Raw genomic sequence first — 24533 nt, forward strand, 5'->3', positions numbered from 1 at the left:
TATCCTAGACATGGGAAGTTACTATATTTGTCAAAACAAAGGTGATAGCTATGCAATTCTTTCTTCTTCTTTTTCTTCTTCTTTTGACAACAAAGGGCGAAAAGAAAACTTGCCGGCCTGCTATGTTTTCAAATATGATAAAATCACTAAGCAGATCGAATATTCTAAATAGTTTAATGTTGAAACAGTTCAATCCAGGTCAAGTTGGTCTGATCCAAAAGAGCGAGCAGCAACGTCTCGACCACCCCGTCCGCGTCACCGTTCTCCAGCACAGCCTGGAGCGGAAGCGCCCCCTCAATTCCACCCGAATCTTGAGGTTAGGGCTCAAGAACGTCGCCGTCGCCGCCGTTTCCGACGTCAACTTCGGCGCCGAGTTCTCGATCTCGCCGCTCGAGCCACACGCCGAAATCGGCGCCCACGGATTGGTCGGCGCGGATTTGGGTGTCCAAAATGGGGAGCAATCTGGAGTGGCGGTGGGAAACCCTAATTCGGTCGTCGAATCGAATGGAGCTCATTGTCCTCGGGATGATAGGAACTGCGGTTCGATTGCCTCGAACGGTGTGGAAGTGTCGGAGGATTCCCAGGCGCTGCAGAACTCACGCGCTCATGGAGTCGTGTCTAGAGGTACTAGCAATCCTGTTATCAGTTTTCTAATGGGCAAGAAGGGGATTATCGAATCGACAGACCATGTTTGGATGTCTAGAATCGGTCACCAAGGAGCTGATTTCGATGCCATATTAGATTGCCAGTCAGCTCGTGATGTTCTGTCGAATGGATTTGTGGTTAGAAATCGCAAAACCTTGTATCAAATCTGAGCTTGGAGCCCGAAGAATATGAGGAATTTGTGCTCGAGGTGCTGCGAGGGTCAGTGCTTCTGTTCCCGACTGAGAATGCACTCAGCATTGACGAACTCAAGGCAGCTGAATTTGAAGTCAGGAACTTGATTGTGCTGGATGGCACGTGGATGAAGGCAAAGAGAATGTATAGCGAGAATCCTTGGTTGAAGCTGTTGCCTCATCTGAAGTTGGATTTGGAGGTGATGAGTTTGTACGGAGAAGTTAGAAGTCGGCCTAAGACTGGATGTTTGTCCACTCTTGAGAGTGTCATTTACACGATGAAGGCGATTGGGGGCAGTCCAGAGGGGCTGGATCAGCTGTTAGATGTTTTCGAGTCAATGGTCAATGATCAGAGACGATGTAAAGATGAAAGATTGGGTAAATCCACTTCAGGGTAAGCCTCTTCCTGCTTATCTAGCCATAATGAGCTCTTGGGCAATTTTCTGTTCCGGTTCATATTGCATAATTGGATTGATTATTTGTGCCTGTTGAATTTGCATTCACTGAAGTCTCTGCTGTCCCATCTTTCGCACTTCTCAAGGTTTTCCAGAATATCATGCATTGTAATCACCTGCATTAGCGTTTTCAAACTAGGTCCTTTTCCTCTTAATCATGTCTCTAAGTTGAATTTGCTAAAGATGCACTGATTTTCTGCGCTGTGATTCTCTTATCTCTTTATGAATGTTGACTACCAGCAGGCATGTTGGGTCAAGTATCAAAGTATCTGCTTAAGCTTTTTATGCTGTAATTCAATCTAATACTAGAGTATGACCTGTGTGATACACAGAGATATGTAACTGCATCAATGTGTTGACATGTCAGAATCTAGATAGAAATTGCCCTTTCTTAAAATACTCTGTATTATTTAGCTTAGTTATTTCCTTTCTACATGTTAGATTTCAAATAAAAGAGTAAAACAATTTAAACTTAACAGAGAGAAATTACGAAATTATTTCGCTATCACTTCATGTCAAGAATGATCACCTTTTCGCTAGCCGGATGGTGATGATTAGGAGTGTTTTGAATTCTAACACAGGAAAGAGGCACTCGAGATAATTAGGGTTTCAGAGATTCTAGCCTAGCTACTGATCTAACCCAATAATAAAATTAACTACATGTAGAGAATCATCAATTGTCCACCTTAATCGATTGTTACATGGAGAGATAACATAGTTTATTTCATTATTATTCATCAATCGATAAGGCAAATGATTACTTAGCATCTTATTTCCTTATATTTATGTCTTGAGAATATTATATACTGCCCTCTAGAATATCTACTCGATTAAGTTACAGAACAAAATCAGTTCTCTTGTTTATTACCCAATCATGTGGAAATTCTGGTAGTACTTTTATTGCTGTCTTTATCTATTTTATAGGATAAAAGAGAAATCACATATATTGTGCTGAAAAAGATATAAATCATTTCAACAAATATAAATAATTTTAACTTCACTATTACACGATTCAATCCATAAAATTAATCTCCTTTTCATTATTTGATGCTCTGTCATCATTTTTTGTTGAAATATTATGGTTTGTTAGGTAAAAAGCAAGAAAGAAGGGAAAAAAGAAAAATTGAATCAGATTCAAACCAACCCAAAGAAATTGGAAGAGCAAAAGAAAAATTTAGGCCTTTTCCTTTTTAAATGGTATTTGGTTTTATCAATATAAAAAGTGTTGATAGTTTATGGAGGGGCTGAGATGAGGAAGATTGCATGGATACTGGGCAGTTGAGCTAAATGTTAAATTCGTAATGACGACATGAATATAGTTTCATACAAAATGAAAGCATACACCATTGGCAGAATGCACTTGGTTATGTTGTCCAGAAGAATTTCTCAAAGCTTTGGCTTCTTTCTTCGGTACATGGTGTTTCAACTTTTTATCCACCAATTGGGATGTTTATGTAGCTAAGTCCTGAAAAGATAGCATGGTGGAAGTCCTGGATAGTCGAGGAAAGAATCGTACTTCATATCTGTTTCTTTGGCACAATTCGAAGTAGTAGTCCTTGAGTAGGTACTGGCATGGGGTCCCTAATGTAATGATCATCTGAACATAACTCCCGAGAATATTGAGTGACCAGATGATGGATTGCAACAAGGGTTTCGATCCTGGCAAATTCTTTTCCTGGACATATGCGAGGCCCTCTTCCAAAAGCAACAAAGCTGTAGGGTGGTACCAACTTCTGGTTTTCAAATCTAGCAGGATCAAACATTGATGGCTCTGGGAATATGCTCTCATCCATGTGCGTCATGCTTGATGCCCAGAAGATCTAAATCACACATTAAGTTCCAAAAGCATATTAATTGACTGGTTTCACAGATAGAGAGAATAAATAGCAGATAATGCAAACATTTGAAGAGATGGGAAAAGTTATTGGCATCCTTACTTGCCAGCCTTTAGGAATGAGGTATCCACCATGGTCAATATCCTTTAAGGCTACCCTGAAGCCAGCAAAAACAGGCGGAACCATCCTCAGGGTTTCCATCGCTACTCTCCATGTGTACTTCATCCTGGCAAGGTCTTCCCAAGTTAAAGGTTCTACTGAAGTCTTGCTTTTTGCTATCTCTTCTTGTTCTGCAAAAGCAAAAGACGCTTATGACTTGCAGTAAGGGGGAAGGAACATGCTTCTGAGCTTTGTTATCAAAGCTGACATTTGACTTTGGAAACTTTGAATAATTTGTGTATTGATTTGTCTTACATTTGGCAAGTCGTCCATTTTCCATTAGCAAAATAGATTCATTACTATAAACATATCTTCTTCATTTAGTTTTATTTTTCTTCCTTTTAGGGCTGCAGGAATTTATATGCAGATTCAGCTAATCGAGAAAGATGCCGGAAATAGAGGATGTGTACCTTGAAGAACTGCTTGATAAACAGCAGGATTCTTAGATAGAAGGCGCAGCATAAAAGTCATGAGAACAGATGAGGTATCATGTCCTGCAACCATGATTAGCATGATATTGTGCAAAATTTCCTTGTCAGTCACAACCCGTTTATTTTCTTCATTGCACTTAACAGGCATGTGATCAAGTCTTGATGAGGAGTGGCAGTGCGCTGCTCTAGTTTCTCTTTCTTCTCTTGTACAAGTTCCTTCAACAGACCTTGGACCCTGGAGCTTGCACGGAGGCTCCTACCGTAGTGCATGAATGGCAGCTTTACTGGTATCGACCACACTCCCTCTATCATTTCTTGAAAATTTTGCAGGAATTTCTCTCTTTCCGCTCTTTCCTCCATACCAAAGAGAAGAGAGCATATGATGTTGAATGTAAGGGTTTTCATCAGGGGCAATGCCTATAGGAAAATCAAAACATTAATGTTATTTACTCTGCTTTCATTTATTGAAGAGATCATGCGAACTTTCAGTCTATGCATTCACTCTCATAGTCAATGCATGCAGAGGCCATAGAAGTGTGAACACTAGTTATATGAGGGAGTGAGTGCATACACCATATGTTCCTTAAAATTGATATGTATTGAATATATTTCAAACAGAACAAAGCAACAGTGGGAGTTTTACAGCATATTGACATACCGCAACTTTTTCCTTGCCCTGCCAGTGCAACTTGATGTGCTTTCTGACTTCTTCATCCATTTTCCCCACATACTGCTTCAGAGATTCTGGTCGCAAGAATGACATCAGAGAGTCTCTCACACGTTTGTGATCTTGGCCAGTGAGTTCCATCAGATTGCGGTCTCCCAGAATCGCGCGGATGGATGCTTGTTTATTTGTTGGCTATCTCGCTGCTGTCTCCAGAGAATACGAGCTTGTTCGCTGCTTGTCCATGAATGAACACTGTCGGTTTGCCGAAGAGAGAGAGCTTTGAGATTGGTCCATACTTCCTCACTCTTTCATGGAGCCATTCTTCTCCTGTGTTTGTCCTCATGGCTCGGAGCAGGTCAAGGCTTTGGCCTATAATGGGAATTCCCAACGAACCCGGAGTTAGCTTTCTTGATGAACCTCTTCTTCTCCAGCTTAATAAAAAGAGAACTGGTAGAAGGAAGAGAAGCAGGATGATCAAAATGTTCATTGTTGTGGGTGTGGGCATGTGTGTGGGTATGTGTGGGTGTGTACATGATGAGGGGAAAGCAAGAGAATTATAGCTCTCCATTTTTGTCTGTTTCTGAACTAGCACTTTAGGTGGCAGATTCCTTCTGGAACGGGCGATGACGATTACTGTGTAGAAAACGCATCGACTTTGATACAGGTTCTGTTAAATATTTAGCCAATTTGTTTCGTGTGCCAGGTTCTTTATTCAAAGTTGCGGTTGACATAGACTGACTTAACAGAGAAAGAAATGGATGAGACCTCTTGTTTGGTCGTGACAGCGGAGTTGAGCCCGGATGTATGTTACTCTAAATTTGTTCCAGTCACTATCATGAATTTAACGGGATGGAGCGAAACTGAGAACCAATTTTTAATGTGTTAGCGTAAAATACAACAAAACTCCTAGAATGAGAAATGAACCATGGTTGTTGAAATTTGAAGATCGGAATGATTGAAAGGAGGAACAGGATCAATTCCTGAATTCCACTCGAAAAGCTTAACATTGTCCGCTATCATCCTCCGCGATTGTTGATCAAACAAGTCAGTCGACAAGAGAGGGGCAAAGAAAAAGAAGAATGTGAAGAATATGAGATGGAAATGGAGGTGGGATTCTTGGAAACTGCAGTGAAAAATTATTCTGAATGGAGTCTTCATTTTTTCCAACCCTAAAGTCCAAAGACTGATAAGTGAAGAGATCTCATTTTCGGTGAAAGCTGGAACAATTGTTCCTATGCAAATTGAGATATTACCAGTGATGCGAAAATCTTACTTCTCTGCACCATAATTCTAATTCCATTCTAGTGTCCGATTTTATTTTACCAAAAAGACATGCACAATTCATTTGATATAAGAGATACCGAGCAATTGAGATCCTAATATCGGGAGCCTAGCCACCAGAACTCGAGAACAAGCACCAAGGATATGGGCTGGACTTTGATGAACCCAGCTTGGGTGCTGATAACGTAGAAGCAAGAGTCGGGTAACCGAGCACGGGCACTAGAGTCTTGGCTTGACCTCAAGGGACGTGGGCCCAACTACCAAGGAACCGGGACCAAGCACTAGTGAGTTAAGCATGGGCCTGGCCCTAGTCACCATGAAACTGGCCACGGCTCGGTTCCTAGGTATTGGTACCGAGGTCTTTGGTCCAACCTCAAGGGACCTAACCTTGGCTGCCATGGAGCCAAGCATGGCCTCGACATAGCAGTGTCTGTGTAATATAATGGCCAAATAAACCCAAACCCATGTCTTAAATAGACAAACTCAGCCCATATATCTTGTTCTCTTCTCTAGATATTTCATGTGAGGGCAAGCAGCAGACAAAATCAAAAAAAGGAGAGGAGAAGTGGGGTCGTTTGTGAGAAGGAAAAAAAAAAGGAGGAAGAGAGAAATTTTCATGCACTCACGATCCAGACGACTCATCAAGCCAAATCAACACTGTTTTGTAACGTTGGTAAGTGATCAAAACTTTTTGACTGTCTATTTAAAAAAATTGCCGAAATTAGGATTTGAAATTTGGATTTAGATCAATTATGACTTGCTTTGTTTGATTGGGGAGTTTTCAAGCAGTATACATTTAAAATTGATAGTTTAGATGCTGTGAAGTTATAGCACTTTATAAATCTAAATTTGAGCTTACACTTTGCCTGAAACGAAATTTTCAAGTTTGTCGCACATGCTGATTAGGTTGCGAATAGTAAACTTTGAGCTGAATTTCAAGCCTCTAATTTCAGCAATCCCTTTAAATAGATAGTTAGAAGTTTCAATCATTTATCACCATTGCAAAACAATTTTGATTAGACTTGACAAGTCATCTGGACCATGAGTACACGAAAATTTTCTCTCTCTTCCCCGTCTTCCTTTTCACGAATGAGCCCCCCTCTCTTTTCTTCTTTTGCTTATTTTGTCAGTCGCTTGCCCTCACGTGAAATATCTTGAGAAGAGAAGAAGAACTATGGGCTGAGTTTGTCTATTAAGCACATGGATTTGGGTTGGGCCATTATACTGTAGTCTGAGCGCCAATGACTTTGGTGTCAAAGCAGGTACTTAGGCATGGCCATTGAGGACTTGGGCATAGGTACCGTGGTCCTAGGCCCAATCTTTGTGAATTTAGGCCTATTCTCAATGGACCTAGCCACCTATGCTCAAACACTAATAACTTGCATATGGGAGCCAAATACTTGGACATGGTGCTAAGGTCCCAAGACAGACCTCTATAAACTCGTGGCTTGCCTCGATGGACCCAAACCTGGGCACGGGTGATTTTGGTGCAAGAGCTAGGTAATCAGGCATGATCATCAAGACTTGAGCCCAAGCACTGGGGCGTTGGGCTTGGCATCGAGGGAACCGGCTATCAAGAAAGTAGTCCTAGCCTCGATGGAAGATTGCATGGATACTGGGTAGTCGGGCTAAATGTCAAATTTGTAAAGACGACATGCATATAGCTTCATACAAAACAAAAACATACACCATTGGCGGAATGCACTTGGCTATGTTGTCCAGAAGAGCTTCTCAAAGGCTGGCTTCTTTTTTGGGTTAATGGTGTTTTAACTTTCATCCACCTATGGGGATATTTGATGTAGCTAAGTCTTGAAAAGGTGGCATGGTGGAAATCCTGGACAGTCAAGGAAAGATTCGTATTTCATTTCTGTTTCTTTAGCACAATCTGAAGCAGTAGTCCTTGAGTAGGTACTAGCATGGGGTCCCCGATGTAATGATCATCTGAACATAACTCCCAAGACTATTGAGTGATCAGATAATGGATTACAACAAGGGTTTCGATCCTTGCAAATTCATTTCATGGGCATATGCGAGGCCCTCCTCCAAAAGGAATAAAGCTGTAGGGTGGTACTGACATCTGCTTTTCAAATCTAGTGGGATCGAACTTTGATGGCTCTGGGAATATGGTCTCATCCATGTATGTCATGTTTGATGTCCACGAAACGTACGTAAATCGACTGTTTCACAAATAGAGAGAATATATAGCAGATGAGCAAACATTTGAAGAGAGAGGAAAAGTTGTATGCATCCTTACTTGCCAGCCTTAGGAATGAGGTATCCACCATAGTAAATGTCCTTCAAGGCTACCCTGAAGCCACCAAAAATAGACGAAACCATTGTGAGTTTCCATTGCCACTCTCCATGTGTACTTCATCCTAGCAAGGCCTTCCCAAGTTAAAGGTTCTCCTGAAATGTTGCCTTTTGCTATATCTTCTTGCTCTGCAAAAGCAAAACGCGCTTATGACTTGTCACAACAAGGGGAAGAAACATCCCTCCGAGCTTCGTTATTAGAGTTGACATTTGGCTTTGGGAATTCGCCAGATTTATGTATTGATTTTCCTTACATTTGGCACGTGTACCATCTTCCAACAGCAAAATAGAGACCATTCATCATCTCACGCGGCTTGGGTCATAGTTCAAGAGTGAACTGAGTTTGAACATATTCTTTGTCGCTTTGCTTTAGTTTCTTTCCTTTTTTGGGCTGCAGGAATCTCTATGCAGATTCTACAAATTTAAAAGATGCCAGAAATAGAGGATGTGTACCTTGAAAAACTGCTTTATGAACAGCCGGATTCTTAGATAGAAAACGCAGCACGAAAGTTATGATAACCGATGAGGTATCATGTCCACCAACCATGATAAGCATGATATTGTGCAAAATTTCCTTGTCAGTCACTACTCTTTCATTTTTCTTCATTGCGCTTACTGAACAAGTTTATGATCAAGTCCTGATGAGGAGTTGCAGTGCGCTGCTCTAGTTTCACCTTCTTCTTCTCTTGTACAAGTTCCTTCAACAGATTTTGCACCCTGGAGCTTGCACGGAGGCTCTGATTGTAGCGCATGAACGGCAGTTTTACAGGTATTGACCACATTCCCTCTATCATTTCTTGAAAATTTTGCAAGAATATTTCTCTATCAATTCTTTACTCTAAACCAAAGAGGAGAGAGAATATGATGTTGAATGTAAGGTTTTTCATCAGGGGCAACACCTAAGGGAAATCAAAACTTTAAGTGTGATTTACTCTGCTTTGCTTTCGTTTATTGAAGAGATTAAGCGCACTCCCAGTCTATGCATTCATTCTCATAGTCCTTACATGCAGAGGCCATACAAGTGTGAACCAGAGTCATGAGATTATGAGTGCATACACCATGTGTATCTAAAACTTACTATGTGTTGAATGTACCTCAAACAGATAAGAGCGACACAGAGAATTTACAGAATATCGACATACCGTAACTTTTTCCTTGCCCTACCAATGCAGCTGGATGTGCTTTCTTACTTCTTCATCCATATTCCCCACGTACTGCTTCAGGGATTCTGGTCTCAAGAACGACATGAGAGTCTCTTATGCGCTTGTGATCTTGGCCACTGAATTCCATCAGATTGCAGTCTCCTAGAATTGTGCGGATGGATGATGTCTGTTTGTTGGCAACCATGCTGCCATCTCCATGGAATACAAACTTGTTTGCTGCTTGTCCATGAATGAACACCGTTGGTTTTGTCGAAGAAACTGAGCTTTGAGATTGGCCCATACTTCCTCCCTCTTTCGCAGAGCCATTCTTCTCCTGTGTTTGTCCTCAAGGCTCAGAGCAGGCCGAGGCTTTGGCATATAAACGGGATTCCCAGTGATCCCAGAGGTAGCTTTCTTGACGATCCTCTACTTCTCCAGCTTAACAGAAAGGGAACTGGTAGAAGAAGGAGAAGAATGGTGATCAGAACGTTCATTGTTGTTGGTGCGGGCATGTGTGTGTGATGAGGAAAAGCAGGAGAGTTATAGCTCTATAGTTGTCAGTTTCTCATCTAGTATTTTAAGCGGTATATTCCTTCTGCAACGTGGGATGCAGAAAACGTCACCCACTTTGATACAAGTTCCTATTAAATATTCTGCCGATTTGTCTCGTTTAGCGGACGCTTTATGGATAATTGCGGATGAGTAAATCAATTAGGATAAGGCTGACCTAACAGGGAAAATTGATGTGAACTCTGGTTTGTTTTCAACAAACGGAGTTGAGCCCAAGAGGGAAAACGAAATTTTGGTTTAGAAATATACTTTTGTGTTCTCAAAATATTCCTGGAAAAGACAAAAAACCATCAGGCAATAATGCAGCAAAATTGCATTGTCCTTCGAGCAAAACTAACAATTGATGGATTGCGCAGAACCCACCAAAACTCGTAGAATGAGATGTGGACTGTAGATGTCAGAATTTGAAGACCAGAAAAAACTTATTCAGTTTCTGAGTTCCGCTCAAGAAGTTCATCATCGTCTACGGTGATGATCAAACAGTTTTGTCGAACAGTTTCTTTGCATTGTAACTCTGGTTCCATCCTAGTGTCTGGTTCTTTGCACCAGGCACGGCCCTTGTCCCATGTTTTGGTTGGATTTGGACCTTTATTTGGTTGCATAGCTTTCGAGTGGATGCAATGGACTGCCATTCCAGCAATCAGGAAAATTTGTCGAAGTATCACAAACTATACATCTGCCACACACCTGCACTGTCAAACTCTTTTGAAAGGTGCTCATACTGGAAATCAGCTTAGTGTTTGGCGCTCGAAGAATATGAGGACTTCAGAGCGTGAGTTCTCCATGGATCTGCACTTCTATTTCCTACTCAAAATGCACTTGGCGTTGATGAACTCAAGGAGGCGGCTGAGTTTGAAGTGATGAACTTGATTGTGCTGGTATGGAAGGTGGATGAAAGCAAAGAGAAAGTAACATTGAGGATCCATGGTTGAAGCTGTCGCATCTGTTAAAGGAAAAAACATCCAACGGTGGATGTAGACAATAATTGCACCATGTGATGTTGAACTTGTAGCCGGTGACCATCTATGGCGAAGTTAGAGGTCTGCCTGATGCTGGATGTATATTGTGCACTTCAATCAGGCTGGATTGCATTATGCGAATTTGTATTATTCTGATACATCCGTAAATGATGGACGCTAGTCAATGAAACATCATCACATTGTGCTGCAGGCTGATATTATGTATAACTGACGTGCAAAGTTGCAAACACTACCATGAAAAGGAGCTGCGGAAGCAATAACCACACTAGAGATGAGGATTTAATGAGTTAATCATGTCATGTGTTGGCAATTGGCATACTTTAGGATAAGAAAGCATGCATAAAGAGGAGACTTGTCACATTTCATGTACTTCCCCTACTTTTCACATCAAGCCCATGTACTTTCAATTTAAGTATTTTCAGCGACACATTATCTTATCAAATCCCTGTAGATTGAGAATGAATCAAATCTTTTACTTTTTTGTAGCTTGTCACCAAGTCGCTATTCGTGATGTGGCCTTTTCATCCACTTATTTATAGCTTGACCCTGGTCTTGGGACTTCGCAAGTCACTGAGTCTTTGATAAAGTCGTCAAAAAACAACCTTTTTTTGTTAGGTTAGTAAGACAAGTGTTAGTATCAAATCCTTAATTAGCAGTGGACTACTTGTTAACGCACTACTAAAAAGGGCAAGAAGATCATACAAAATCTTTTAATAAAATACTATACATTGAATCGAATTCAATTCAAAATATACCGAAAATATTAGTTTGTTGTTTTACTTCTTATTTTTTATTTCTTTTTTCACATAAAGTAGAAGAATTGATTGAATCAAAAACGCAAAGGAGGTTCATGGCCAAGGGTAAAGATGTCTGAGTAACGGTTATTTTAGAATGTACCAACTGTGTTAGAAACGGTCTTAATAAGGAATCAAGTGCAAAGCCCCGTAAAAATGGAGTGCTCGACCCTCAGGTCTAGGGAGGGTAGGATGTGGTTCAATTAGTTCAGGTTCGAGGCAATGGCTTTCTAACTTCTTGACTACGGGTAGTTCCTAGCTATGCTTGGGTATTAATTTAATCAATATTTAATGCACATCACATATTAGTATCGTTTAGAGGTCATGTCAGCTAAATTCTGTGTTAGTGGAACTTGATTAAACATTATATATAAGTAAAAAGATCCAATTAAAAAAATTGAAATCAAGTGCATTTAATTAGGAAAGACAGCCAAAGTATATAGACAAAAAAAAGGTTGAATCATAGAAAGAACAACAACGATAGAACAAGACGAGGAGCAATGATGAATTCTTTAGGATGACAAGACAGAAAAGAACAGCCATAATCGAGAAGAGAGCTGCAACACGGTTGCTGATTACTGCGGGGAAAGGAAAACGGCCCTATATAAGAAGAAGGCCCAACACCGAACCAAGGCCTGAAGCGGCGATCCCATCGCGTCACTTCTCTTCCCACTTTTACCAACCGAATATTTTGCTCGGGCTAAGCAAGCCAGCAAGAAACAGCTGCGGAGAAAACGGAGGCGTTGGAAATGAACAACGTTCCCTGACAAACGGAGAAGCATTTGGGAAGTCGACAAGGGAGGAAAGATCCCGACTTTGGTACTGTTCCTGTGCATCTTCTCGGCTGCCGTCGCGGCCGATTACGTGCGGCCCCAGCCTCGCGAGACCCTCGATTTCCCGTGGGACCGCAAGCCATCTTCTTATCCCCATTCCCCAGCAGGTGAAGGACTTAGCGATTCTCGGGCCTTCTTTTTGCTGTCGATCTTTCGTTTCGAAAGCCCTCTTTTTTGGGGGATGGAATTTGTCGAGTTTGCGTGGCTTCGTTACCTGGGCCGTCCTTTTCTGTTGAATTCTTTGGGGGGTTGAATTCGGCTCGCTTGTCTGCAAGTTCTGAAACTGTCACTTTCTTTGAGCTTTTTGCTGTGTTCTTGAAGCTGGAGTTGCTTCGTGGTTCATCCGGTGGTGAAGATTGTGAGATGTGGAGTGTCAAATCACGTAAGGAGGGACCTCAACTAATGGATGGTACAAAGGGGAAAAAGGAAATTTAACGTTAAGCTAGGTACTTCATACGGCAACAAACCAAGATTAGTCGTTTACTACTGAAGTTACTATCTTTATCTTTATCGGTGTGATGACTACTGTCAGTCTCATAACCCTACACCGTCCTTGTCGACTATGTTAATTTTTGGCAGTATTGCCAATTTATGGTGAAAGCCAAGGTGTTGAATGATCTGTAGTGATCTGCCATGAGACAGTAGGTTTCTTGTTTTTCTCAATATATGTGTCTATTGAGTTTGTTTACTTGATTCGCTTAATGGGCAGTGGATTCATCAATAGTTGGTGTTTTCAGTATTGTTTTGAGATGAGTTTCAGCTGCTTCACCAACATCTTAAATTGATACATTATGTGACAGTATCAAAATCCTCTTGCAGGTTCACATTTCTTTAGCCGGAGAGGGACATATGCGCATCTCATGGGTCACTGATGGTAAATCTTCCCCTTCATACATGGAATATCAAACATTGCCTGGTCAATATGCCTCAACAGCTCAAGGAGAGAGCACTTCTTATAGTTATCTATTTTATAGCTCTGGAAAGATACACCACACAGTGATTGGGCCATTGGAGAGCAACACTGTTTACTTCTACAGATGTGGAGGAGAAGGTCCTGAGTTCCAGCTCAAGACTCCTCCCACAGAACTTCTGGTTGCTTTCACTGTTGCAGGAGATTTGGGCCAAACTGGCTGGACCAAATCAACACTAGACCACATTGATCAATGCAAGTACAATGTGCATCTCCTTGCTGGAGACCTGTTCTATGCTGATTACATACAGCATCGCTGGGACACATTGGTGAGCTGGTGCAGCCACTTGCAAGTGCAAGGCCTTGGATGGGAACACAAGGAAACCACGAGGAGGAGAGCATTCCACTGATTAAAGATGGATTTCAGTCCTACAATGCTAGGTGGAAGATACCATATGAGGAGAGTGGATTGAGTTTGAATCTATACTATTTTGAGGTGGCAGGCTTCCATGTCATCATGCTTGGCTCATACACGACTACGATGACTACTCAAGAGTAATATAATTGATTGAAGGTTATTCTGCATTTCCCTTTTCTTTGCCATGCAAAAGTTGTTGCAATACTACAGATGCAGTAGTGAATCAATTAAATGCACTGATTACAAAGGAGGAAGTCTGTGCTGTTAGCCATCTGTAAAGTTAGGATTCTGAGATTGAGGTAACAAATCTCACAGATAGGAAAGATTAAATTTATAATTTATATATCCTTGATTATATATTGTTAAGAGTAAATAGATTTAAAATCAAATTTAGCTGCTATTTTGCTAATGAGGCAATTTTCAATCTTGACCTTGCTATGGGGAATTAATTTCCATATTAGTTGTCAAAGGCAAAGGTGTTCATTGTCAGCTATCATATGTTGCTCTTTGTTCTCTTATATTGATGCAAAGGACTTATGCTGATATTTAGTGCTTATTTGTGTCTGATGGATTTGAATTTTCTGCTAATCTACAGGCTGATCTTTTAAAGGTTGATTGCAGTAAAACTCCATGGCTGATCCTATTGTTCCATGTACCTTGGTATTAACAGTAACTATCCTTCTCCAAGGTGAAGGCGATGGGATGAAGCAAGCTATGGAACCGTTGCTTTATGCAGCTGGGGTGGACATAGTATTTGCAGGTTCTGTGCATGCTTATGAGCGATCTGTATGACCCTATACCTATACTTTTTCATCTCTCATTGTCATTTGATGTGCACAAGGCATGATTTTAAGTGGTCATCACTGAACAGAAACGTGTCAATTCTGGACAACCGGATCCTTGCGGTGCTGTTCACGTTTCTATTGGCAATGGGAGGGAACAAAAGGTTTAGCTCATAGGTATGTCCTCACTCTAAAGAAAGCTCTTGATTAGGGATTCGATAGGGCATACTGTTGATGAATTTTCAAATGGATGCATCGGGAAAGGCTGATTTGGCTCCTGTGTATCATTAACGATAAGAACCCCCAGCCAGAGTGGTCTGTCTTCCGCGAAGCCAACTTCGGTCACAGTAAGCTCAAGGTTGTGAATTCAACACATGCATTCTGGAGCTGGCATGGAAATGATGATGACGAGCCAGTGAGGTCCGACCATCTGCGGATTACTTCTTTGGAGAGTTTGGGTTGCCTCGCTGAAAAGAAACATTCCTTGAGGAAAATTCTCATGGCTCCTTGGTATTGGCGGTAAGAAATCTTGATGCCTTGGCCTATACAGGATTAGTCTTATGGTGATGTAGCTAGGATAGGGTGATGCTTTATCAATAGGTTTTTTTTTTCCCCGGTCGGTTGTCAATTATTTACATTGAGACGGTGCAAAATTGAGTGAATCCTGTGGGATTCAATAGAAATATATATTTTCTGGGAAAGTTGTGGGTGCCAGGTCTCTATTGCGCATGATGGCCATGTTAAATGCAACCTGTACTGTCCTACATTGTGACAATCAACCTCATCCTTCTGTCATATCTTTCATCTAAGTTTCAAATAAATATTAGTCCTTAATTATTGAAAAAATAGTAAAATGTTCATTCTATGATTGCTTAGTACAAAACTCTGTATAATGGCAAAAAAGAAAATCATATCGAATGTTTTATTTCTTCATCCAATTAAATTTTATTGTTAACTCACTATGAAATTGCACAAGAAATGAAAAATAAGGCGCGTTCATGCACACACACACCACATGCATGAAACTAATTCTATTTTACGACACTTTGGAGGTGATATGGGAGCATCCAATGTAGTTTCATCGACCAACTCAAAACTATCGATGTTTATCCAAGAAAATATCCATTCTGGAATCACTCGCCCCATCACGCATCAGGAGGGCATTTTGCTTTTTGCTTGCCTGTGATTTTGAGCTCTTAAATCTAGTAAATTCATAGCTCTTAGGATTTTTTTCACATTTATATGATATACATTATCAACGCAACGTTTCATATGAACGGTTTTATAATGTGGAAATGTCATCCATAATTATAGAATAAATCTACGTTTTAAACTTCAAAAGTATATATGAATCGTTTTTCAAAACCTGCTCTTGTAAAGAAATTTTTACATCGCTAGCGTACAAAAATCTTATTTAAGAAATCATAATAAATCCATGCGGAAACTGTGCAAAGCTCTAATCAGGAAGGGAAGGGGCAAAAAGATGAAGATAAAAAGTAAAATAAATAAAGTATATTTAAAAAATCGAAAAATATTTAAATATTATTAAAAATTGTCTATGTAAATATTAGTTATGTCACATAAAATAATTAACGTCCATGCTAACAATTTTTAATCAAAATTAGCTGCATAGATTGAATTGACATAAACACAAAAGATTAGAGATTCAATTGGCAAAAAAAAAAAAAAAAAAAAAGATTTAAGATTGAATTGGAACAATCACAAAAAGATTTAAAACTTTTTTGTTGATTTTCCCATTATTCTTACAAAATACCGCATGTGAACTTGTGGTGAACTCTCTATGGAAAACCCCATCACTTATACAGTATTAGATTATAGTGATCATTGTTGTATATCTGTCCTGCTATTGTTTTTTGCTTCCTGATCTTCTTCTCGGATGAGATTCAGAAAGACCACTAGCATAATGCATGAAGTGGACAAAAACCGGTTTGACTTGGGTGGTTCATTACTCAATTCTTTGGACATGGCATTGCTATCTCATTGGCATCTGCAGCACAGATGATGGTGCTGCTTCAATCCCACTCATATGTTGCGAGTTAGAATTCTATAGCTTGCGTAGTACATCACGGACTCATCAGGAGTTAAGGATGCGGACCCTTCTCACATTCCATTCGGATAACGTGAATTCCCTCACATTTTTCATGAAGAAAAGAAGAATCAACACAGAGAGTGTCATTTGACTCTCGTTGAACACTTGTCGGGGTGAAGTCCAATGACTTGAAGTAAAAGGAACAAACGGAGCTGCTTGTACAAAAGTAATAAACACACTCTGAAGCACCTTCAAACAAAATGGAGTTAAAGCTAAGGGGCTTGCTCAAGTAAATAAGGTATTGCCACACCAATGGTGAACAATCGGGTTCGGACACTCAACTAATATAAAATTAAACAAAAAAGGAGTTAAAAGAAACAGCTTGCGCATATATTTATGAATTTTCCAAAGAGTACTGCCATCACAAGAGTAAACTTTATGCATCAAGCATTCTGAATTAATTTTTTGTTTGCAATAATTGCCTCAACATTTCGAAAAACTTAATATGAGGCTTCATTTTTGCTGATGCGGATTGTTTAACTAGGTGAAAGTGAGGACGTGGGCAGCCAAGTTATTCTTTTTTTCCGAATAAAAATATTATTTTCCCTTTTTCTACTCATTCTTTTCTTTCATTTTTTCCTCCTTCCTCAGGCGCCCGATCTAGCTGCTGAACCGTTGACATGGACCGAAAAATAACATCGACTTCTTGATTTAAATGATAGTTCATTGAAAATAAAACAGTCCTATTTTCATCCTTAGACCTCGTAAAAGAAATTGAGTCTTTGACGTCCATTTTTCTTTTTAGCCGTCCATAATGCAACAGATACACTTTTGCTGAGACACTCATAGCCAATGCTTTGTGATTTTCTATTGCATGATACCATGACCCTGCTGCTTGTATTCTGAACTGATCGAGCATAATTGTGTAGACAGAGATACATACATATTTTCAAAGAGATTGCACGCATAAAATATGCAAAAATGAAGACAAACTAACTGCTCAGAAGGATCTAATCTGACGAAAAATGAAATGAGAAGGGTTCCACAAAAGCATCATCTTTGTTTCAACCGACAATCCTCAATCAATCCTTAGAGATAACTCATTTCCATTACAAAAATAAAATATACCACGGCATTCAAAATACACAATAGAACGCGCCTTTTGGCAACAAAAAAATGGCACACGAGAAAAAGTCATTCGTATGGCCACTTGAGTTTGCAGGAAAGCATGCATTGAATAATTAAAATAGCAGCTGAAGGTCTTTCAGCAGGCTTTCTTCCAAAGCAGCATCATAGGAAATCTTTTCCCTAGGTGGACAATTATGCAAAAGCCAATGTTCGAGAGCTGCATGACTTTAGTTCTAATCCAAGTCTCTACAGCTGTATAACTATATATAATAGCCAGACTGTATGGACTTAGAGCCTGGTAGAACACAGGAATGGACACTGAAAAGGAGATGAGGTTGAAGAATAGCCTGAGTAGTGGGATCATCCCATATCAGCATCTTCCACTTTTCCTCACTTTCCACATCACTACGTGGAAAGATGCTCAATATCATCACAAAATTGCAGTTGCAAAGGAATCCTGTTCAATTTTGGGCATGTGTACGCCCCTGTATAATCCATGGAATCGCAACTTATTGGGACTTCGCATATGCTCTTCAGCTAGGGTAGATTGTGTAGGTACAAGCGCTTCAGCTTTGGGAGAGAAATTGAAGACTGGAAGGATGAAGGGGTGTTGTTTATAGGAGTTATTATGCTTCCTTCTTGGCCTTGTCCTGCTCCGCTTATCATCTCCACCATTCCTCTGCAGCAATCGACCCAAATACTATCGGGGTTTCGAAGATGGATCAACAACTCATGAGGAAACAACTTTCTCATGTTACTGCAACGTCCCACTATAAGAGATTTGTAAGAAATCTCTTCAAATGGCATGTACGGGGGATGATCTCCAGTTATCTCCTCCATGTTCAGGCAAAAATATACCAAGAGCACTCTCAGATTAGAGTAGTGGGGTAGCCACTTAGATTCCACCACTCTCTTCATTTTTATACAGCTCTCAATTACAATCTTTTCTAGACTAGGGACGGCTGGGGCATTTGTGGTGGTGGTGATGTAACTGCTGCTGTTATCTCCAGTATTTCCTCACAAAAAGATATTTTAATGGATCGTAGAAGTGGAAGGTAGAATTCAGACCCATGCCCGAAGAGATACTTCGGTTTCAGATAATCCCATATCACCAACTCCCTAAGGCGCCGGAAGAGGAGAGGGATAGGCGCTGAAGCGGGGGAGTCATGGATGCCAATTATTTCTTCATCTTGTCCTCCACAGAGCACCCATAAGTTTTTCCAACTGACGATATTTAGCTCATCAAGGTTTTCAAGAGGACCCAGTCAGTCAAATTTGTTGTACTATCGCATCTTCTCCCTGCCAATGTCAGCACATCTTGGGGAATCAAAATACAAATGCCACCATGCTCACAATAGCACGACTCCTCTCACCAAATGTCAACCCTCCTCTCACAATTCCCAAATCTAGCATCATCACTCACTTCCACATAACCATTTAACTCTTCTTGATCTACTTTGAGCTCATAATAGCAAGGGCTAATCTACTTAATAACCATCACACCTTTATTGAAACCATCCACATCTTCAAAGCAGCATTCAAGTGTCTCCAATGCCCACAAATTTGTGATGTCTTCTCCATTTACTGCCAGAGCTTTAAGATATTGCAAGTTTAGCAAACCTCCCCAGTGTTCCTTTGGGTAATCTCCTTATAGATGTACGAGTTAGGTCAAGGTATCTCAAGTTCACCAACAGACCCTCGAGCGCTTCAAGACTCTCACAGCCGCTAACATCCACCTTTCTTAAGACGTGAGCTTCCCTAGCTAAGGAATACGGCGCAATTTACTACAACCTTCAAGCAATAGTGCTCTCAAGTTTACCAAGTCTGAGATGGAATTGGGAAGTTTTCTTAGATCACATCCACTAACATTCAAAACCTTTAGCCCCCATAATTTTTTGAAGAAAGAATCAGGGATGACTGCATCATGCGACAAGCCATAACCCAATAGAAGAGTTGATACTTTTGGGCAAATTGGTAACATGTTCAACGCAAATTCTATAAAGCAATTCTCCATTAGAGAAACTTTCTCCAAAGCATCCGGCTATAATTCCTTGGGTGGAATCCTCGTCAACCCCTTTCCTGCTTCTACAATGGAAGTCACACTCATGATGTGCAATGCCGTGTCTCTAATCAAATCGTGCATTGTCATTGCTATCCCATGATCTTCCAATAGGCAAACATTTCCCAGTCCGTTTAGAATGGTCAGCCCTCTATTACATTGTCTCTCCCCCATATTCAATCCACCAATCAATCATTGGTCAATAAGGAATTCTATCAACTCTAACTTACCAATCCACTGATCTTCTCAATAAAGTGCACAAGATAAGAAACATTGTTGAACTTTAGGATTACTGAGGCAATCGTAACTGAATTTTAGTTTCATTAAGACCTTTTCCATATATGTTTGCCCCATATCTAATTCTTTCTAATTCACCAAGCAGTCCTTCCATTTAAATACATCGGTCACTCCTCGCATGCTTGCTGCCATCATGATGACTCCAAGTGGCAAGCCTGCACATTCTTTAACAATGTACTTCACAACTGCTTCAGTTTCCAAATGAAGTGCCACTTCAGATCCAAGCTCCTGCATAAATAATATCTTTGCTTCTTTTTGAGATAGAGGTTTAATTTTTATCTTCTCTGGACACTACATTTTGCAGCATACATCAAAGGATCGAGTGGTCATAACCAACTTAAATCCATCTACTCTAACAAGTATTCTCACCTCTTCAAGATTAAAATATTTCCACATGTCATCAAGGATTACTATAGACTTCCTTGTGGTTAAACAACTGGACAGCATTGCTGCTCGTTTGCTCACATCCTTTACATGTAGTGTGCCCAAACCTAGTGCCTCCCAAATGTCATCCTGCAACATTTGTGGGTTGGAATCTAGTGAAACAGTGATCCACAACACATTGCCATAGTTTGCTTTTTCTAGGACAAACCCCCATTCCATAGACGCCTAATTGGGATACTCGATTCCCTACTAGGTACTCCAAAATCTTTGTAGCATTTCTCTCAAATGCCTCGCCCCCCCAATCTTTACTTCTGAAAATTTATTGAATTTGGTCTCTCTCACCTCAAATACTCCTTTTGGGAATTTGCCTTGTCTCAGAAGGTCTTCTGCTTTTTGCTTCAGTTTATTAGTATGATGTGACAAACAACGCTTACTTGTTGCTTCGGTATAATCATTTAATAAAATTCTCCACATCAGGCAACCAATTCTCAACTTCCTTCTCTGCTTCTTTACAGACAGAGACACAGCAAATTCTAACTCATCCCTTATGCCAGCTACTCTGCTATAATGTAGTTCTAGTTTTCTTTTCAAAGCTCCATTCTCTTCAAAGTTGTTTCCTATGTTTGGATGACTCGTCATTGGTGCACCCTCGTTCACATCTAATTCTGCAATTTAAAAATTCCATCTGTTAGTCTCATAATAGCATTTTTGCTGGTCGATAACATAACATGGTGATACATAAGGATTAATTTAAGCAAATAACCATATACCCGATAATGATGAGGGGCCTACAAGGCCTATTCCACAAGGTGGAATCTGAGGCGGTGGAAGAGCATTATTCAGAGCTTGTGATGATGATGGGATACATGGATCCACACCATTGGATCTTGTGGGTGACTTGTGACTAAATGATTTTTCCATGATGATGATGATGACACGGTTGGATTCTCATGCACGGTCCCGAGATCAATGGATTGATGCAGAACACTTTGACGTTGAGTGGGCACCAAAGCTGGTTGTAATAAAATATTTGTGTGAGATCAATCAACAATTGGAGTTTCAAACCAAGCCACAGGTAAAACAACATCTAGAACTTGATCACACAAAATATCTACAATAAAAATAACTAGCTGCAAAAGTTAAATATTTTGAAAAAAGAAAGGGTGCAACAAAAAGGAAGTGATATCAGAAATAGGGAATATGCAATGATGCTTGGCATGTTCCCGATTGGACAACCCCCGTTCGTACCTTGTGTAAAAAAGAATCATATTTTAGATTTCGTCTGGGGACATATAAATATCTAACGGAAAGATAGTAACAATTTAGATTAATCCAGACACCTTGTGATGATAATGGGCCTGCTGTATTTGTCGCCAACTCTGCAACTGCAAATCAATTGCCTCAATAACGGGAGAGCCAGTTATAAGCTGTGATGCAACAGAAGGATCCCTGTCCACTGGAGTTTGTGAAGCAAATGAACGTGCATCATTCCATATTCCTTCTCACACCTCGGGCGAAGCTGATCAGGATTCCGGACAGTGTTGGTCAGGCTTATATTGCTGAGTACAGGAACCACTTCCGCTACACCCGCTTGACTACAATCCTGCAAACAATTTGTACGGTCCACATCAAGGGATGAATCATTCTGTAATGATGATCCCCTTGTTTGATTATCCAGTACATTTACATGACGATATTCAACAAGATTCTCTGCCAAAGAGCCCGAAAGAATAGAGCAGTCTGGTGAATATAGCAGCCAATCTGAAGTGATTCCATCTACCACGTTGAACTCTGATGAAACTGACGCTCTAGTGATTCCATATGCACGAGAAATTTTGGTAAGAGTAAAGGCGACGGTGGCTCCGTAAATAATTGATTGCTGTATTCTCTGCTCTCTCCTTCAGCCACCTCTCTGCTCTCTTCTTCAGCCCCCTCAGCATGTGTCACAGTGTCAGCATGCCACGTGATTGCGGTTCCACGGAAAATTGATTGTTGGCTTCTCTGCTCTCTCCTTCAGCCACCTCTCTGCACCCTTCTTCAACCAACTCAGCTAGAATCGGCATGTCAGTTCAGTGGACGATTGACCGATTGCTTCTCTGCTCTCTTCTTCAGCCACCTCATCGAGTAATGACTGCATTAGCTTTCTTACGTGGTCCGGCACTTCCTTGCAAATGGAAGTCCGTTCATTTGACACTCCAAGCAAGTGACCTTTCACTCCTGTAACGTCTCCAAAGAATTCTTCACTGCACTAGTGACAACGCCATTGGTTGTCCCCCAGTTTATTGACGAATTCCTAGGCAATATCGTCTTTGCTACGAAACTACAAGCAAATAGAAGGGACCCCATCATAAAATATCCCAATCTTCGTGAATCTTTCTAGTGGGCATACCATTATTCTCAAGCAAAAAAGAGGTAACACAAGTACGAGAGCCACCTCATCATGTAACCACTGCATTGGCTTGCTTATGTGCTCTGGCACTTTTGTGGAAAAGGCAATCACTTTGTCTGGAATTGTGAGAAAGTGACTTTTCACTCTTGTAACTCTTCCCGAGTACTCCTTCTGGCAGTGAGGACAACGCCATTTCTTGGGCGGCAGCCTAATCACGAATTTCCAGCCATATCTTCAACTGGCAGCATACTTGATTATCAACCTACAAACAAAAAGAGCGCACCCGATCATTTGGCATATTGTATATTTTCTTAGCGCGCATAGCACTATTATCGAGCAAATGATAGCATCCACAGGTACTAAAGCCATAAGCCATTCAACAATCCAAAAGATAGTTGGCCATGAGAAAGTCCCAATCAACTCAAGCACAACTTGGAAATTGCCGACTACCTTCTCGAGAAAATAAGTAATTCTAGAATTACTAGATTCGATAGGTTGCTGCCTCGAAAAGTGGCTTCACCAAGAAGTCAGGTGGCGCGCACTGATCACGTGCGGTGCAGAGCGGATGTGGAGAGTTCATTTCTCCCGAACCGTGACTCCAACTCGATATCCTGTAAACTCACGGAGATGTGGGGAATAAAAATATCGTTGGATTTTGGCCAAATTGTCGCCGGTGAAGCAAAATCCTAAATAGATCAATGAATTTGACTTTTAAAACAAAAATCCCAAATTCGTGAGAAATAGAGATTTCTCGCGTGGCTGGGCTGGACCTTTCGATGGGCTGCAATCCTTCGTCGTCGCTCTTCATCTGTCTCTCTCTTCTCGCCCCTTCTCTCTCTATCCCGAGTCTCCCTCCGTGCTGTGCTTTCAGAGAGATTTTTTCTTTTTGGTTCTCGTCAATCAGGGAAGCGTTGAAATGGCAGCTCGAGGGTCGTCGGTGCTCACCAAGGCCACGACGTTGCTTCTCTCTCTGAGTGGTAAAATGATAATCGAAGAAAAGGGCAAAGTTGAAAAAATAAATCACAAGCATCGCTTGCATAATGCATCGAGTTGACAAAAGCCGGTTTTGACTTGCGGTTCATTGTTCACTTCTCTGGTCACGTAAATTGCTATCTCGTTGACGTCTCCTCTAATTATTGACCTGACGTATATTCAAGATTTAAAAATACAGCTTATGCCGCTATCTAAATTAGTTCCACTCTAAAGATATATGTTCTTAATAAATAGAGTATTGCTTACTAAAGCATACTCATTTTATCCGAGTAATTCCATTGAGTGCATTCAAAAAGTTTCATCAAACAAATGAATTTACTTAGTTTGAGAAATATAGAGAAATTTTAAGAGTTTATAGCTAAGTTATAACACAATATAATGGATTTATTTATTTTAAGAATAAGGAAATTGAATCAAATAAAAAACATATTGCTTTATTAAATCATGCATTTATCTAACAATCTAATCTTTTGAAATAGTTGGTCTTTGATCCCAAAAATCTCATAATTTCATAGGATAAAGAAATTGCATAAATTGTGCCCTCGATTTCACTTTAAGATGAATTATCTATAAAATTCAATGGGCCAATTCCAAAAAAAAGCATGAACTTTAGGTGTTGTCCCAAATATAGCCCGAACTTTATTTTGTCTAAAAAAAAGCATGAACTTTAGGGGTTGTCTCAAATCTGGCCCGAACTTTATTTTGTCTAAAAAAAAAGTACGAACTTTAGGTATTGTCCCAAATCTGGCCCAAACTTTATTTGAGACAAAATAAAGTAATTCTATTATAAATAGGCTTCACATCTATATTTAACTACAAGATGCACACGC

The 24533-nt window shown here is 40.4% G+C and overlaps 1 protein-coding gene, 1 long non-coding RNA gene and 1 pseudogene across 3 annotated transcripts; all 3 read left to right on the plus strand.

The window, feature by feature from the left end:
- Positions 1-176: 176 nt before the first annotated feature.
- On the plus strand, positions 177-9423 carry LOC120286289. Its single transcript, XM_039315991.1, has 3 exons — positions 177-689; positions 788-1230; positions 9198-9423. Exons 1-3 carry the CDS (start codon positions 177-179, stop codon positions 9280-9282), a joined length of 1041 nt encoding a protein of 346 aa, XP_039171925.1. The 3' UTR covers positions 9283-9423.
- A 2554-nt stretch (positions 9424-11977) lies between these two features.
- LOC120294928 lies at positions 11978-13771 on the plus strand (annotated as a pseudogene).
- A 25-nt stretch (positions 13772-13796) lies between these two features.
- On the plus strand, positions 13797-15184 carry LOC104451412. 2 transcript variants are annotated; one of them, XR_005552374.1, is made up of 4 exons: positions 13797-13920; positions 14217-14381; positions 14493-14580; positions 14668-15184. It is a non-coding gene; the product is annotated as a purple acid phosphatase 18 (long non-coding RNA). The 2 variants fall into 2 exon arrangements; XR_005552375.1 differs by having other exon boundaries at positions 13829-13920; positions 14243-14381.
- Positions 15185-24533: the final 9349 nt, after the last annotated feature.

The sequence above is a fragment of the Eucalyptus grandis genome, chromosome 6, assembly GCF_016545825.1.
Source record: "Eucalyptus grandis isolate ANBG69807.140 chromosome 6, ASM1654582v1, whole genome shotgun sequence".
NCBI classification, from domain to species: Eukaryota; Viridiplantae; Streptophyta; class Magnoliopsida; order Myrtales; family Myrtaceae; genus Eucalyptus; species Eucalyptus grandis.